General features: G+C 44.8%; 1 protein-coding gene across 1 annotated transcript in view; it reads right to left on the reverse strand.

Moving 5' to 3' along the window:
• KCNS3 (potassium voltage-gated channel modifier subfamily S member 3) overlaps positions 1–19,048 on the reverse strand; it is a 32,227-nt gene extending 13,179 nt beyond the window's left edge. Inside the window, 1 exon segment of the mRNA XM_025210012.1 lies at positions 18,971–19,048. Within this exon segment, the coding sequence (XP_025065797.1) occupies positions 18,971–19,008 (38 nt within the window). The 5' untranslated portion in view covers positions 19,009–19,048.
• Between the last annotated feature and the right edge of the window lie 13 nt (positions 19,049–19,061).

A 19,061-nucleotide genomic window follows, 5' to 3' on the forward strand; every position in this document is an offset into this window, starting at 1 on the left:
GTTTCTAATGTACACCTTCCTCTACTGCAATCATGTTTCGTTTGGATTGTGTGCTTTAAGATTTTGGTCCAAAGCTGTATTCCTTATTTAGACAAAATACATATGTAAGCCAATAGTAAATGAAAAGGTATACCAACTCTAGAATATATTTCGATTATTGAAATGAGGGCATATTTATGCAGATATGAGATCTTCCATTTTTTGTTCTGAGAATGTTAGCCAATACAGGATATACAAGTAGGCCGGGGTGAAGACATGCTAGTAGGCCAGAAAAGATGCCAGCTGCAGAGATGGTATTAGAGGGCATTCATTATGCATATTATGTAGTGATTTGGGTGGATTTCTAGTACACTTTAAGCTCCTGGGAGTATTATACAATATCACTTAGTTATCTGAATGTCATTTATGTAATGATAACAAATGTACATTCTTCCTAACCTGAAGGGACTTCCTGCGGATAAAACACTCTATGATAATTAATGAGATTCACACCCTGAACAACTCCTGATGGCTCCCTGATTTGCATTCTGTTCAGATTAGGTACAGCTCCTCAAAGGTTCAGAATTCAGCTAAAATTAAAAGATCACAATCAACCTCTACTAAGTGGAATGGACAGCTTAAAATAATTGTGTTTGCTTTAAAGTCCCCCTGTAATCCCTGCTGATTTAACAATAACTACGACACAGCAGAGAAGATACTTTTCAGCTCCTTTCAGTGGTGTGTTAACAGTTTCCAAAAGCTACTTGGCTAAAATTACTGAACTTCACAAAGTGATTTAGGAAGATGAGAAGAACCCAAGAGCATTGTTATGCCCAGGTCAGCATCAGCACAGTTCACTGGTAGAGGAAAATGCCTCTCTACAGACTTGAGTTTACAAGAATAATTTTGTTTGACAGGTAGTTTTAATGATGCTCTACTTCTATCAGGAACATAGTTAGACATGACGATTGTTAAAAACTCTGCAGTAAAGCTTTCCATAGCACATCTGAAATTAGAGTAATGTTCTATATCAGTGATCATCTCAAGGCACCCCTCAACAGACTCAAGGTACTCCCTGGAAAATGTCAACTCCTAGGTTTCACTCATTTTTTAACCAAAGAAAAAGACTGGAGCAAATCTTTTGTTGCAGAGGACTCAGAAAGACCATAATGGAACAGTGTGTTTTTACCATACATATTCCTATCTCTAATGTCTGGGCCACTGATTCTCAAAATTTTTAGACCCAAGCCACCCCTCCACAAGTTTTCAGAATTTTGTGGCACCCCATTTCAAAACCTAATATGCTACCAAAAGTATATTATAAATTAAATATTAATAAATATTATTAAATATATTATAACATGTTGTTTATTATGATATTATAATATAGCATACACTTAGAATTTAAAACAAATATAATAGTCACTCCTTCAGCCTGTTTTCCCCACTCTGCCTGGTCTTGCACAAATCTGCTCCCAGCACAGCACTCAGTACTCATGGGCCAAGGTCACCACTAGGGACTAGGAACTTGCGAACCAAATACTGGCCTTAGTGGGGCCCAGGAACTGGCGGGCCAGTTTCTAGCCTCGGTTATCCTGGTTTGATCTCCCCTGAACTCCAGCTTCGGGTCCAAAATGGACAGAGCTCAGGGACACCCAGCCAGTAGGGATGAGGTGCTGGGCTGCACACATGTGGCAATGAAAATCCTTCATATCAAATGGAAGACTGCAGCACAAATACCAGCATCCTTTCTGAAGCCAGTGCTACCAACATTGAATCCATGATCCTCAAGCATCAGCTTCTCTAGACTGGACATTGTATGAGGATGCCTGACTCTCAACTCCCAAAATGAGGGCTCTACTCCAAGCTTATTTATGGTCTGAGATTGAGGTGGCTAGAGGAAGTGCTACTGGCAGGTCCATCCCTGGGGGGGTGCAAATCAGGGTGACTATCCTGGGCCCCGTGCTTTGGGGGGCCCTGTGGACAGTGCTGTACAGGCCCCGCTGCGGCTCCCACGCACTGTGCAGTGGCCACTCGCCCCCTCTCACCCCGTTCCACACTGCTCGCCTCCCCCACTCTGCGCTCCAGCCACTTGCCACCCCCCAGCCACGCACAGGCTGATATACCCCGGGCCCTGCATACCCCTAGGGATGGCTCTGGTTACGGAGACACATTGAAGGTGTACCTCAAGGAAGTGGATGACAACATCAAGAGCTGGGAGGCGCTGTCTGCTGACCAACCCCAATGGTGCTGCGACCCCAACCAAGCAGCAGCCCATTTCAAAGTAAAGTGTCTTGCCTTCGAATCAGAGAAGAGAAAGCAGAGAAAGGAAAAGGAGAGGAATTCCAGCCTACAGCCTATTCTGCACAACGACCTGCAACTTCTGAGGATAGATCTGTGGCTCAAGGATTGGACTCTTAAGTCACCTCAGTGAGCCATGGTAGAGCTATGGTAGAGATCATTTTTTAACCATGAGCCATGGTAGAGATCATCTTTGAACTGAAGAACTACTGATGACACAACAGGCACATGGAGAGCATTCAGAGGACCATGGGAGAGGGGGGAACAGAACACATGAGGCTTGGGGCAGAGGAGGGAGGAGAGAGGAGGACAGAGCTGCAAGAATAAGCCCCTCCATTTGCTACTGTCACTTACAATTTGAATAGAAGCCTTTGGGCACCACAAATTGCTCATATTATCTTTGCTGAGCAGTCCAACAACAGCTAAATCCATGTTACTTAATACAATGTGGAGAAAAGTCCTAACTTTGCCAGTACACAATCACATTTAGCATGCCTTTTACTGCTTGAACCTGCAGTAAAGGTTGCATTTTAAGTGAAATTAACACATCCTAAGTGTAACATGAGACATGGCCCTCTCACTAGCACTCTATCCAAATCGTCTTTCCAAGTAATATAGACAAAGGTCAAGGGAAGCACTGGAAGAAGGATTACAGGACCCTTAGGGTCAGATCCAGCAATGAATCCATGCAGATAGAGCCCTAAGGCTACAAGAAGGAGTCCTACAGAATTCAACTGAACAAAGCAATGGTTTAAATTATCAGAGAGTTCAAACTACAAGGACCCAATGGCAGGATCAGAATAACAAGTCATGTTGTAACTGATTCTATGTGACTCAGTATGTTCTTAAACATATCTCTGTATCACGTTACAAGGCTGAACATTGAACAACAGTGAAAGATTTTAAACATCTTTCCATACCTACGGCACAAGAAATGTGTGCATAAGTGTCTACAGTACAGAATGCAAAGAATTTGCTGACAGAAGTGAGAATCTACACAATATATTTTCTGGTTTACAAACATGTGGTCTTAATGTAAAGAGAAGGGACGTGGACTGAAATTAAGCCTTATATAGTTCTGTTCGAAAGGCTGACCTGGGCTCTCAAAACATAACTTAAGTATTCCCTAGGCCTCTGCATGGGAGTAAATTGCACTCTGCAACATCTTTTCCATCTTTAGAGTCTCTGATCATGGTACACACATTTAAAACATTTTTGCATTTGGCTCGAGGGGGTATTTGGAGAGTAAATGTTATGAATTATCTCACTGAGAGAAAGATTTTTTTAAATAATCCAACTTTTCCCTTTTTTAGGGCACTGACAGACATTCATTTAATGGCATGGTGTGTCCTGATCCCTGCAATCAGGCCTCCTACCATACCACCCACATATGTATAGCAGGAGGGATGATTTTAGGATCAGGCATTAGATCCCAATCACACAACTGCCAGTGCAGGGAGCCCAGGGCACAGGTTTGCAAGTGATGGTCAGTGAAAGTAGATCAACTCCCCTCATCTGAACTGCAAATTCATGGTCTCATGTGCCAGGACTCTGGGACCAGGGAGCCTTTCCCTGGAGTACTGGTGTGCCTTGACATATAAAAACATGCAAATGGTCTACACATGGGGTTTTGGAACATCCCAGTATGCTGACCCTCCTCAATCCCAGGGTCCCCCAGGATCTCCCCTGTCCCAGGATCCCATGCAGCGAGGCTGTACACACAGTTTTGAACGGTCCCGGTGTGCCAAGACATCTAAAAACCATGCGTGCAGCCCAGCTGCATGTCTAAGTTTTAGAGCTGGTGCACGGAGACCCCAGAATTGAGGAGAAGCTCACCAATCCCAGGGTCCTGGGACCTTTAAAAACCATATGCGCAGCCCAATTTAACGTGTCACATGTTTAAATTAAAGCATCATACAGACAAGCCACAAAGATGTTCTACATTGGATGCTGGCTGCAGCCCAGGCTGGGGATTTTGACTGGGGTGTGCCAGTGCGCCTGCTGAGACTTAACTCTGGAGGTTCCTGGATAGAGGGTCTTGCCTCTCCGCTCAGGGTCCGCCCAATCACCAGTTTTGCATTCCTCTGTAGAGAAGGGCATGCCCCTCTACCTGGGATCTCCTGAGTGTATATTAACTACCTTTTACAGAAGCAAGATGTTGGCAGCTGCTATGGTTCCCCCGCTTTACCTGTGGAAGGTTACAGTGTTATGACTTGTGTTGTGCTAGGGTTGATGGTAGTTTTACTAAGAAGTCAAATTATGGATTTGTATAGGATTGGATAGGGATGATCCTGGTTTGGATAGGGATGGTCCTGCTTCAGGCAGGGGGGTTGGACTGGATGACCTATGGAGGTCCCTACAAGCCGTGCTTCTCTATGATTTCTATGAATACATGTGAAGCATCTTTTTGGCTTGTTTGCCTTTTTATTTCATGATAAATTGAGTATGTGGCATGTTTCATATTTATCATGCAATTAACTTGTAATCACACAAATGTAACATTTGTCAGAGGCCTTAGTGTCATCCCTCTATTCCTGGTTATAATTTTTATTTAATAGATTTCCTAGACACTAGGGCTGGAAGGGACCTCGGAAGATCATCGAGTCCAGCCCCCTGCCCTAGGGGCAGGAAGTCAGCAGGGGTCACAGGATCCCAGCAAGATAAACATCCAAATGTCTCTTAAAGATGTTCAAAGTAGGTGCTTGAACCACCTCCGGCAGCAGTGTATTCCAAACCTTGGGGGCTCGGACAGTAAAGAAGCTCTTCCTTATGTCCAGCCTGAAACGGTCATGGAGGAGCAGGTGACAGTTCAACCTTGTCATCCCTTGGGGCGCTCTGGTGAACAGACGTTCCCTCAGATCCTGGTAAGCACCCCTGATAAACTTATAGGTGGCCACAAGATCACCCCTGAGCCTGTGCTTTTCCAGGCTGAAGAGTCCCATGGCTCTCAGTCTCTCACCATAAGGTCTGTTTTCCTGACCTCTGATCATACACGTGGCTCTCCTCTGCACCCTCTCTGATGATTTTACTTAATTACTTTCTCTTATTGGAGTTCACAAAATTCAGATCTTTGTTTCATTCTGTAACACACACACATAGGCCACTGCTTCCACACTGCATAGACCTGAGTTTTCATTATTTCCTCCTAAGGTAATGGTGCTCAACCTCCAGCTCACGAGCCAAATCCAGCCTGTGGGGCCATGTCACAAGTCAGGAAATTTTGCAGCATGTGAGCAGTGGCAGCATTAACTGCCACAGCTCTGGAACTGGCTCTGAAAACCATAGCAATTACACTGCCACTGCTCCCCTGCCACCAAATTTCCTGACCCATGGGGAGCTCTGCATGCCAGGCTGCACCTGTAGACTGACCCTGTGTTGGATCTGGCCCATGCCACTCATCCAGCCCATGGAGCCAGAAGGTTGAGTATCACTGCCTTAGACTGTTACTCCCACCTCCTAACTATATTTTCCTTCTATGGACTCCCTCCAATTTGACAATATGTTCCTTGTAAAGAGATATGTAGAACTGAAAGCAATAACTTAAGCACCACAAAGGGAAGAGTATTTCCTCCTTATTCTGCGTAGTGATGTTTTTAAACATGAAACCCTGAATTGCTATAGCAATACCATGTCAGGAAAATCAGTCCTGACATATTGCTGAAAATGGCCAGGTTCCATCTACACTAAGGATATGCTTATAGCATGACAGCAAGTACTGCAATACAGTGCAGAGACACTCACTTTAAACCATCTAACTCCAGCATGGGGGCCTAGCCACAGCAGCATGGAGCCTAGTGTAAGCTGCAAGGTATAAAGCTGCACTGACTATGCTGTGACTAGACTGGTTTTATTAGCAAATGAGCTAGTGAGTGCGGCACAGATGCATGCTAATTTTAACCCATTACTGACATGTGGGAAACGGGTATAACATTTCCAAGAGCTGAGGCAGCCACAAAGAGCATATTATCAAACTAGTGCTTGGGAATCCGAGCTGGCTAAAGAGTTTCTAGGCAGAGAACTAGTAACTTTTAGCCTGCAAAACCTTAGCTGGTTTGGGACCTGCTTGCTTAAGAAACTATTTCTCTTGCCAGGCAATATTGCTACAGTTGTGCCTCAGTGCTTAGTTCATTAAAATCCTTCAGGCAACTTGCATAAACATGTAAAGAGCAGAGCTGGATTGGGATAGAGTCACTGAGGGTGTACGGTAAAAATCAGACTTCTCCAAATTCTACTTAACAATTCAGATCCTTCCTTTTCTATAGATAGATAGTTTTGCTCTGCAGTCTGAGCACCTGAAGTTATATAGGGTTTTTTCTTCAGATGCTCTGAAGGATGTTTATTGCTAAAAGTAAGAGTGGTTTTCTTTAACCAAATCATAAATCTCCAAGGGGTTTATAGAGGCTCTTAAGAAGCAAGAATACAGAGAACTGTTGCTGTAAAATGTTTTGGGAAAACTTCTACTGAAAGAAAACAGCAAAAACCTTTGCATTTAAGAAGAAGATTTTCACAGGCAAAGGAACTAGCATGAATCTGTGGAAAATTCCACAGCTGATGCTAGAGATGGGTCTGAACCAGAGCTCCAGGTCCAAATGAGCCCAAAGTCTGATGTCTGTGTAGATCCTAGGAGTTGCTTTTTCACTTCCAATTCAGACGTGGAAACAGACATCATTACTGTAATTGTGTAATTGACATCATTAGTGTAATTGAAATAAATCTACTCTCAGGAGTTCCCTTCCCCCTCCCCTTCCCTCACCAAAAAGTTTTAGTAGGGCCAATGAAAAAAGTTTTATAGTAGGTAGGGTCGGAAGGGACCTGAGCAGATCATCGAGCCCAACCCCCTGCCATGTCTGATGCCTGTGTAGATCCTAGGAGTTGCTTTTTCACTTCCAATTCAGACGTGGAAACAGACATCATTACTCCTATACAGACTTCTGGAATCCTTCTCTTCTGAGATCCAAGAACCCCTGGAGTTACAATGGCCATGGCAGGAAAGAGTACTGGGGTCAAACGACCCGGGCAAGGTGTTCATCCAACCTCCTTTTAAAGACCCCCAGGGTAGGAGCCAGCACTACTTCTCTTGGAAGTTGGTTCCCGATCCTAGCCGCCCTGACTGCGAAGTAGTGCCTCCGGATGTCTAGGCTGGATCTACCCTTTGCCGGCTTGTGACTTTTATTTCTTGTCACTCCTGCTAATGCTTGGAGGTTCAGGTCCCTTAGCCTCTCCTCGTAGGGTCTGCCCTGCTGTCCCCCGATCATGCGAATGGTCCTCCTTTGGACCCTCTCGATGCTGTCCACATCCCTCCTGAAGTGCGGCATCCAGAACTGGACGCAGTACTCCAACTGTGGCCTGACCAGTGTCGCCTAGAGGGGGAGGATCACCTCCTTGGACCTGCTTGAGATTCATCTGTGGATGCATGACAAGGTATGGTTGAAAATCGTGATCTCCTCATTTTTTCAGCCACATAGGTAAATCATTATGAGAAGTGGCCCTTAGTGATACTTTGCTTCCCTTCTAAACAGCTGTTTAAAGTAAATTAATAACTGATTAAATCTGATACATTATATCCTGTTTATATCCTAGATATGTAGGATATATGTAGATATTGCTTACATCTTATATAGCAGTGGTCTCCAGACTTTTTAAGCAGAAGATCACCTTTGGCATTTAAAAGCAGCCCAAGATTTACTGTGCACCACTGCCACCCCACCACGCAGCAGGTAAGTCTGTGGGGAGGGAAGGGATAGGAGGCAGATTGAGGCAGGCCGGGGCCCCACTCAACTTACCCCTGCTCCTGCCTCTGCGGTACTGTCCCTCACTGCGGGGGCCTTGATCTAGCCCCTGCCCTTTCCCTCCCCCATAGACTGACCTGCTGGGCTGGGGCATGCACGTGCATGCACGCGGGCACTCAGCCCCCTACCCCAGCCTTGGATTGACTCCAAGAGGCTCCAAGATCTTATCGCAAAAGACTCTGAGATCTACCAGTGGATTGAGATCCACTGATTGGTGACCACTGCTATATAGGGTGTATATATGAGGACTGTAGTAATGCATGTACTTAAAGTTAAGTATGTGAGTAGTCTCACCGGACTACTCATGTTAAAGTTACCACATGTAACTAGCCCTACTGAAGTCAATGGCAGAATTTCTGCATTTGTCTGCAGATGGGTACTTTTCATTGGTTTGCTGTTGTTTTTCCCTCCCTATTTTTTTAATAAAAAAGAAGCTGATGGAAAGTGCATGTTCAAGGAGGGGATTACAGGGTAGAGAATGTAGTTAGGTTGAGCTGTACTTCATGCAGTCCCTTTTAAAAATTGCTTAGCTTTCACACTGCATCTGATTTTTTCTCCCATTGGAGTCCAGCTTCATTTTAATGGAAGAAGCTTTGAACCCCAACTTTGGAAACTGAGTATTGCTATAACCATCACATGCTGTAGGCATATCAACAGCCCCAGAACACCTTTAATGCTTTATGGACAGGAAATCACTGTGCAGCGTATTGTGCCAAAGTACAGCATTATCCTGCATATTAAAATCCATGTATTAATAGCTGTTTAATGCTGTTCAAAAAGATGACATATGCTAACCCTAAAAGAACTGCGGATAGGTATTGCATCAATTCTTAGTATTCTTATTTGGTAAAATACTTATTTGCAGGCAATCCTTGTCTTTATTGCGTGTGATTAGAGCTGGGATAATACCTTAGATGCTTTTATGACTATTCACTTGAACATAACATGGAATTGCTTCACCAATGTTCACATCTTTTGTGTGTGCGCGTATACACTTTCCACAAATATTCTAGCAAATTACTTCTGGCTGAATGTTTGTAGACAGAGCAAAATGTAAATGAGCAGCAGGGATATTCATGGGACCCATTTCTGCCTCATGGGGTGCCACTCAGCTAATGGCTTCTTGGAGAGCTAGGGAGAGGGCTGGAGAATGATGATTCCTAAAACTGTAATGATTAGTGGTAAATTGTAACTCCAGGGGTTCTTGGATCTCAGAAGAGAAGGATTCCAGAAGTCTGTATAGGAGTAATGATGTCTGTTTCCACGTCTGAATTGGAAGTGAAAAAGCAACTCCTAGGATCTACACAGACATCAGACATGGCAGGGGGTTGGGCTCGATGATCTGCTCAGGTCCCTTCCGACCCTACCTACTATAAAACTTTTTTCATTGGCCCTACTAAAACTTTTTGGTGAGGGAAGGGGAGGGGGAAGGGAACTCCTGAAAGTAGATTTATTTCAATTACACTCAAATGAGAACATCCTGAAACATACTTCAGTGTAAGGAAATGCTGACAGGAGAAGAACATTTTGCCAAGACCCAATGTGAAGTAAATTAAAAGAGCCAAGATCTAAGAGCTAATTACAACAAATGTAATGCTGAGGTCCAGGTTATCTTCATGCCCTGTGAGAGGGAGATGCAAGGGTCTTGCTTGTGTGGCCCCCTGACACAGGCAATAGCTTCCCCTGGCCTCTGAAGGGGTTGTTACACAGTAATTTGGGGCATTTCCTAGAGCTCCTAACGTCTGGATTGTCCTCACACTAACACCTGAAATTGGTTTTAAGCACTTGTTAGGCAGATCAAAGTTACGCTACTCCAGGGCGGGATTATCTCAGATCCATGCTACACTAAGATGTTGTGGAGAGGCTCCAATTTTTTGTCTGCCCAGGGCCCCAATAAATCTTGATCTGCCTCTGGGCTGTGCTGTCTGTCCCAGAGGAGCAGGCAGGGAAGGGTTAAACTGCCTGCCCAGTAGGGCAGCAGCCCAGCAGTAGCTGTGGCAGGGCAGGTGGGTTAACCCCACCTTGCCTGCTCCCCTGCGACAGATAGCACAGGCAGCCACCAGGAAATAATGCCCTGGGGGCAAGAGAAGGCATGGGAGAACCCTGGGAAGCAGCAAGGGAGCGAGAATGGGAGGTGAGGTTTTACCTTTCAGTCCTCCAGGCACCTGCTGGCCTGAAGTGCGACTGCTACAAGTTTGAGCTAGCACTAACACCCATCAACATTTGTGCAGCTCCCAGTGTCACACGTAAGAAGCCCTCAAGCACTTAGGTTCATATCCTCAAAGATGTTTAAACAGCAAATTCCTATTTGGCAACTCACTCCCACTGAAATCAATGAGTTATCCAGAAGCATAACTAGCAAGATGTGTGCCATGGACCAGTCTTTCCCAAGCCTGGTGGGCATTCTCACACCCTCTAATGGTCCCAGCTGCCAACCACAGTGAAGCTCTCCCCAGTGCACATTTCACTTCTCCCCACTCTGCAGTGCCCAAGCCATGTGTTGAAGGCTACTTCACCACCCACTGGTACACCCAGAGATGATCTGCAGAGGCAAATTTGATGATGGGGGTAAGCAAGAATGATAGACAAGACCTACGTTCAGAGTAGGGAGGCCCAGGGCAATGCAAAGTGGGGTGTAGAGATGAGGGTAAGCAGGAACAATAGCGAAGAGCCAAGCAAAGAGCAGGAAGGGCTGGGGCAATGCAAAGAGGGATGTAGAAAAAGAGTTCAGAGGAACTGCACCACAATAGGAGCAGAGGACCATTGGAGAGAGTGCCCACCAGGTTTGGGAAATGCTGAGAAGAGTAGACGAGTGAAGGGGACCTTGAGAGCACCCCCTCTAATGAGCTGGGTAAGCTCAATGTCCACCCCTACTTACGGGGCTGGAGTTAGCCACTTTTCAGGATCTGGACCCAAGAGCAGGATTCAACATCCAACCATTACAGAAGTCAACTCAATCCAACTGCCATTAAAATCAATGGGAAAAAGTTCCCATGGATGACAGTAAGAGTGGACTGGGTCATTAAAGACATTCTTACCTCTAAGCTCAGGAGTCAGTTAAAACCAATAGGGCACCTCACATGCGTAAAGAGAAACCTGCGTGTAAGCAGGTCATTGATAGATCAGAACCTTTGCTCAGCCCTAGGGATAACCAGCTTTCTCAGAGGGGCAGTAAGGAGGCAGATCATGCCTCACCACTTACAAGCAGCCTTTGGAAGAGACTAGCTACCTTGAAAGGAGCAACCTGTAGCCTCTACAATGAAATGACAGGAGCATGTGCTTTGCCTAGTACGATGTGTTTGCAGGATCGGGGTCTCATGAATAACACTGTGCAAAGGGTTTTGCCATAAATTATCATGTGGGATTCAGTTCTATAGTCTTTGTGCATCCTAGATTCTCAGTGGCTTTAATGGGCAAGCTCCCTTGTCACATGCACCCTGACTGAACTGGGAAGCACTGAATAATCAACTAGATTAGCCATCTCCTTATGTATGCAAGTTGCAGAGGTCCTTAGCTTGACAGGAATCTATAAAACAGCTTCTTTTGTGTCCAAGTTAATGACTAAAAAATCCTTCTCCTACAACATAATGCTGAAGCCACTGTTCAATACATGTCAGTACATTAAACCTAAAAAATAAGAAAAATTACTTAGATGGGGTATAGTAACTGATTTGCCATTTTCAAAGTCTGCACCTACCTTACAGCACTATTTATTCTTCATTCATGTTGTAGTAAACAAAAGTCCATAAAATTACACAACAGCCTGAGACGCACAAGCCAGTTTAACAGCATTTATACTTATTTTGACAAATGAAAACAAATGTCTTCTAACTTTTAAAAAAATTGATCCAATAAAGTTGCCTAAATAAAAAAGAATGATTTTTTTTTTAGGACAAACTGAATTATATGCCTTCTTTTTAACCACCTGTCTCCTCATTGGTAAGCATATATTACATTAATATATGAATTACTTAGTCCTGAAATACATTATACATTATGAGTCTAATCCTGCTACTATTGAAGTCAGCAGCAAAAGTTTCCCTATTTTGTGCAAAATGTTTTCTTGGATATCATTAGATTTGAGCTGAAATGTGCATAGTAGGTTGTGCTATAAACTTTTACCATTAGGAAGATAGCACAAGAGCCAGGACTAGGAACAGAAAAAGCTCCGCAGCAGGGACTATAAATGCCCGTGAGGCACACTGAACTACTCTCTCAACCCCCATCTCTGTACATTGCAGGGTATGTCCTCTCCCTTCCACACAAGACCAAACAGCCTCCCTTATAATGGATGCATGCAATGAATACAACAAGAAAAAACAGATGTTGTTTGCCATATTAATCTAAAGAAGTGATTCTCAGCTGGGGTCCCGCAGCACCCCAGGAGACGATGAGGCAGAAAAAAGCAAGGTCACACAGCAAGTCACCATGCTACTACTCCTTAGTGTTCAAATTGGCTTAAGAAGTGCACTGACCTTTGTTACCTTCCTGTGAACAAACAGAGGCAAGTAGGATGCAGTGGGGCTCTTATTCCTATGCTTGGAAGGAAGCCAAGTCTAGCAGCAGCCGAGAAATGAACTAGGATGACAAAGCATACATGACAATTAACAGGGTTGCAGATTTCCATGACCGAGCTGTTGACTGAACAAAAACATAAAAACTGGGAGAGAGAGAGACAAACCTTTCGCTCAACTTTTCCATCCTGTAGCTCATACGCTACGCTCATTATACTCACCAAACACCCACTGAAGGAGCTGTAATGCAAACACAAATTGTACGTGTGCCCTTTATTGCTTTATCAGCCTTATAAGAAAGGGAGGGAGAAAAGGACATTTTATATTTTCTTCCTAAACTTAAGAGTATCAGGTCTTAGCACAGATGGTTTTGCTGAAGGATCCGTGGGAATAAGGGTTAAGGGAAAAGGAAGCATGCAATGCCTCCTAAGGGGAAAGAAGAGAGGAGCTGCCTCTCCATCTCCTGGTGAGCCAAAAAAACACTGGGTGGTCTGGGGGAGCATCTGATGAGGGCGCCTCTGCCTTTTTTAATCTTCTTTGCATGTTGTTGGAGTGCTAAAATAAAGGGGTGACGTTACAAAAGGCTGAAAGGGGAGCTGTGAATTTCCCAACCTGGAAGGACAAGACCCTAATATCGCCTCTCTGTTCAATGGAGGGCTAAAAAAGTGACCGCTTCAGGTTCCAGTCTGCCTAAATATAAGGGAAAGTAAGAGGGACAAGGTCAGAAAGGAACAAAACCTATGAGACAGGAAAAAGCAAGTCCAGGGAGGTTTAAAATAAGAAGTCAGGCAGTTTTGAACTGAAGCCTAAAATAGCCAGGGAGTCAGTCAGTGGCGTGGTGAATTATGCAAGAGATCCTCCCTTTGACTAAAAGATGTGTCCCACAGACTGGAGAGGACTGTGTTGCTCTACAAGAATTAATGTAGATGGTTTTTTTTGCTGATGCCAGAAATAAAAAGTTGTGCAATTGTCAGATTGTTACATCATAATTTACATCAGAAGCCAGGCTGCTCTCATTGTTCACAAACTGAGATGCAAATCTACCTATAGCTGTTTATATTTGGCAGGGAGCAAATCAAAACCACTTTTATGTCTGTAACTGGGGTATGCGTGTTGTGTCTTTAACACAGTCTCACATTAGTGGGCTCTGATATCCACTGTGATCATGGAGGGAAGCCTGAAGACCCACTTCAAGCAGTTCAAGGAGGAAAACCATAATGGATTTCCCTTACTGGCTGGCATTCTTCTGCACACTTTCTCCCCACTTCTTCTCTGCCCAGGTGTCAGACAGCAGCACAGCTATGAGAAAACAGATCATGGCATACCACCACATTTATGAAGTCTCCAAGGAGTGAGAAAAAAAAAAAGTGGGATTAGCCACTGGGAGTGAAAAAAAGGAAAAGAAAAGAATAAAAGAAAAACTGAAAGAAAACAAATAGAGAGTGGAAATTCAAAGCAAGGGAAAGGAGTATTGGGAAGAATGACTATGGGTGATGGGAGGGAATTTAGAGAGACAACAAGGAAGAATACTAAAAAGGAACTTGTAACACTGCACCGGAGTAAGGAGGGAGAAACAGGATGGATCAGCAGAGGAGCAGACAGCGGGGCATGGGCACCCACAAGGGGATGGAGCCATCAGCCATCACTTTGGGAAACATTAACTAGTTCTAAATACTGCAATACATCTCGGCAACAGAAATTACCGCAAGTGCATCAGACCTGTCCTTCACTCACGACATTAACTTTCCAAAAAATATCAAGGTCATAGTATTATTGCAGCCGTGATAGTCCAGGGAATATGGATTGCTTTTTTCTTTTTTGATCCAGCTATATACTTAGTGCATAAAGGATATTAGCAAACACAGAAAGACTACCACATCATTTAAAGGTCTGAGTCCTCACCTTCAGGGTTTTCAGTGGCTTTAGCCCAGGGTACTCGAGTTTCAGGATGACACTCCACTGCCATAAGGAAAAGTTCATCTCAGCAGGTGGTGACAGAGCTTTCTTGGAAGCCCATCCAGACTGTGGAATGAATTCCCATAGGAACAAAGGACCATTACAAATCACACCGCCTTCAATGCAAGTGCATACCACACTTCTCCAACCTGCCTCCTCTAGTATCAACATCAAACAGCATGTACATAATAAGCAACCTAGCAAAGCACCAAACCACACACACGCACACACACACACACACAGTTTCCCTGCTAGTCAGAGGATGAGAAAGAAATGAACCATATCCAGTGACTTCAAATTCTACTAAAAGGAAAATATGACAGGGATGAGGGCAGTGTAGGACCATGCATAGAACAAACCAAAACTTATAGGGCAAAGGGGGAAAGAAACAATGAATTAATAAGGCTAGAAAGAAAAACCCAAGAGAGTCTGGAATATGATGGAGAATAAAGGGAAGGAAACAGAAGCAAGGAATGGGAGAATCGAAAGAAAACTATAGGACAGGTGTTCAGCTACTGTAATGTGATGTATCCTATTGACCTCAATAGGACTACAACAATTTTAACCAACTGAAGATTTGGCATTTTAAAAGAAGCCAGACTCGGACAGACATGCTTCACAGACAAGAAGTGAGAGCAGGCTGGTGTTGTTGTTTGCTGCTTTCTTACAAAAGAAAAGAAAACACATGGGAAAACACAAGCAAAAATAAAAAAGAGGCTGGAAATGAAATCAAGAGTTAATGAAAGGGGTAGGTGAAAGGAAAGAAAGAAAAACAGAGGGAAGACAAAGGGAGAAATAAGCTAAAAAATATCCACAGGTTGTAGGTTAGTGGAATATTTTAATTATTCACGAGCCTCCACTTTATTGTGGATCCCTGGCAGACATCCCACACCAGAAAATTTGAGAGGAAGGGACTAATGTTGCTTTGGGGATTTGAGTCTTGCATTAACAGCTATTAGCACTGGCCAGGGCTTTCTAAACATACATGTCTCAGTGGCAGGTAAACACAGTCTCCACCCTTGAGACAGAGGGTGTAGTTGCAGCCTTGAGACAGAGGGTGTAGTTGCAAAACAACTGGAAAGAAATTGAGAGGGATTTAAATAGGAAAGGCAAAGAGCACAATACTACCCTGTAGTATTGTATTTTCTTGCAAACAAAATACACCTTCCCCCCCACTCCAAAAAAAAACAAAAACACAGTTGGATTTGGGGTGAGCACTATATGCTAGAAATACAGAGTTGGCCTGTGGAGCTGAGTCATCCAGCCCATGGGTCTCCCCAAAGATCCAGAAATTTGGCATCAGGAAAACAGTAGCAACATTAACTGTCCTGGCTCTGGGAGCCACAGCAATTAACATTGCCACCCCACCCCGACCGCCAAATTTCCAAACTCCAGCTGGATGATATGGCCCTGCATGCCAAATCAGGCTGGCATGTGGGGCTGGTCCATAGCCAAATCCAGTACACAGCCCTGGACACAGCATACAGAGTTGGCTGGCAGGCCCCATCTGGCGCACAGAACTAGCAGCAGGCTCACGAACAGCTACTCGGTTACTTACTCGGAAAGATCTTTTTTTTTTCTTTCATGCTGCCTGTTAAAAACAAGGTGCATATTATCTTCTCGGATGTATTATATGCAAGAAAATACAGCACCCTCCCCTGCCCACCCCGCCTTAGACTAGCTGGAGCTATAGACCTTGATTCACTTCTGCTGCACAGAGGGAAGTAGGGCTGTAATACACGAGTAGATGCAGGAGCACGCCGGGGTGGCATTTATCCCAGGTGAGAGGGCAGATGATGTTGCCAACACTGACTTCACCCAAGTGCTCTGCCAGCACTTTCCATAGCAAACAAGCTTCCACCAGAGCACCTCTGGCTGAATATATGCTGAACGAGCATCACAGTCCACCTAACTATGCTATTAGCCAGCTCCAGGATCCCTGGGAGACCAGGGAGATCTCTCCCCCAAGCAGATTTTTCAGGGATTCTGCAGTTTGTATCATGTCAGGGCCAAATCCAATCCTGGTATCGAATGCTGATAAAAATTCTTGCCTGGAAACTGTTGTGATTTCTCTGGAAACTGTAATTACATCATTAGTGTTATCTTGGTGACGTAGCACTAACATATAATTTTCTCTGCTGTTCTGTTGTTTATTTTATTCTTCCCTTGGGATATTCTGGCATGCCTCTGGAATGGTCAGTCAGGAACCGTTACGCGCTGAAGTTGGCTTTCTGTGCAAGAGAGAAATTCTCATCTCAGTTAAACCTAAAGTAACTCTCTTGAAGTAAATGGAGTTACTCTGGTTTTACATCAGCATGACTAAAAGCAGAATCCGACCCCTTCCTCATTCTGTTTCTTCTGTCTCTATTTATGAACTCTGAGTTGAAGGGCTGCTAACATTCTTGTAGCTTGCTGAAAGCTAGGAATTACCGCTCCACACACACACATTCTCAGGCCAGGGGAACCAGGACGAATACACCAGCTCCTCTAAGATAACAGCTTTGTACCTTATGTTACCAATACTTTTAGTAGATTTGCTAAAATTGGCCCTAAAGAATGTAAAATCTGCTCACTGTCCATTGTTGGGAGGCCTGGTAAACGAGCACTAAACAAGCGAGGACACAGGAAAGGCAGGTTCTCCTCCTGCCTCTGCCACTGACTTGCTGTGCATGACCTTGAACCAGCTGTTTCACCTCCCTGTATCTCAGTTTCCACATCTGTAAAACAGAAGTGATGCTGCTACTCTCCTTTATACAGTGCTTTCACGTCCACAGATGAAAAGCCTGGCATGAGAGGTAGACACAATTATTGCCAACTGAAGCTAGCACTGCTGCTCTCCTTTTTCATTGTTTAGCCAAAGACAGAGAGTTCATTTACAATATATTTTAAAGAAACATTTCTGGCACACAAACACCCTCATCTCCCACCCTTACACTCTCTCTTTTAATAGCAGTTTAAATACACAGAACATTCAAAATTCAGATTTTCCAGTATTCACCAATATTCTTTCATTTTGCACCCCCCATACACTTACTTCAAGTAAAAGGAGTTTTGAAGACCCGTTTTTCTAGCTAAACCTCTGCTTTTCATCAGAAACAACTGCTTGCTGCAATTTTGTTCCCTGGCTGATTCTACCACATATTTGGCAACGCTGTTTCTTGCCAAACTTTCTATATGAAACCTGGCCAGCAATTGCTGCAACTGAAGATGATTCAAATCTGGCTGATGATAACAATTATACATTTTAAGAAAACGCTGCATGCATCACCATGGAAAATGGCTGAAAGACAAATCCGTGATGGAGAACAACCATGTTGACACTATTAAAAGATCAGAAGTTGGACACCAAAAAAACTGACGCACCCAAAATTATTAACCACTTAAAAAACACGCACACCTTGGCTCATAACTACCTAGGACACATTTTGTTTGCCTTCAGATCCACTATGTTCCTAAGAAGTTACTCTGAATAACTTATGCCATATGTTGGCCTAGAATAAGTGATAGATGCTTAGATAAGAACTTTAATTCTGGAAAGGAGATTGTGTTAAAAGGATCTGTTGGTTGATCTGTAAATTCTGCTAATGGAATCAATATACTCCTCTTGTTCAAGTCTTGAGATACTCACCCTCCTGCCAGATATATCACCAGCTTTCTGTTCCAGACTATAGCTCACAGTGCAAGCAGCAGTTGTACTTCACATTAGGCATAGGACAAACAGTATTGAAGCAGGGCTGCCTCAGACTGTGAGCCCAGAGAATCCTGAAATGGCCAGCGATGGTTTGCACGGAAGCACATGTCAATTTTTTAAAAGTACTTTTACAACTACCTTGACCCAAAAAGGAGGGAGCCTACCTCCAAACTTAGGATTTCACGCGCAGCTGGGGGAGTCGTTTCAGACCCACGTCGCCTTGGGGGTCTCTTGCTCGGATTTAAGGCAGTTCACCGATGAGCTGAATCCGTTTTGAAACGGCAAGGCTCAGCTCTGCAATGCGAAAGGGATTCGCCGTGCATCTATTGATCTGTCCCTACAGAAGCCACTAACTCGACGTGCGGCTCTCAACCTTTCCGGACTCACGGACTCAAGTCCCCCTCCTCACCCCTCACCACCCCCCTGACCGGAGCCGAGACCCCCCCTCACTGGACTCAACCCCTGCAGCCTGTCACGGGACTCGAGATCCCCCTCCTCCCTAACTTGTGGGAGCCCCCTGCCCAACGCAGGTGCGCAGGACAGCGCTCACTGCCCATCGCCCCCTGCACAGGATCCCTTGGCAAGCGCGGATCCCAGACGAGCAGCAGCCAAACCCCGTTCCCCCACCCAAGAAGCCCCCTCCAGCCCCAGCTGCCCTCCAAGCAGCAAGTCCCTCCCAGGCAAAGGGGCACGTGCAGCCCCGGGGGCAGAGGCAGGGACCCCGGCAAGTTTGCCCCTACCTGGCGGGCGCGGGGAGCGGCTGGGCGCGGCTGCCCATCCAGGCTGCGGCCGGCTCTGCTGCCCCCGGCGCGGCTCCTCCGGGCGGCCCGG

This window comes from Alligator sinensis, unplaced genomic scaffold (assembly GCF_000455745.1).
Source record: "Alligator sinensis unplaced genomic scaffold, ASM45574v1 scaffold870_1, whole genome shotgun sequence".
Taxonomy (NCBI): domain Eukaryota; kingdom Metazoa; phylum Chordata; order Crocodylia; family Alligatoridae; genus Alligator; species Alligator sinensis.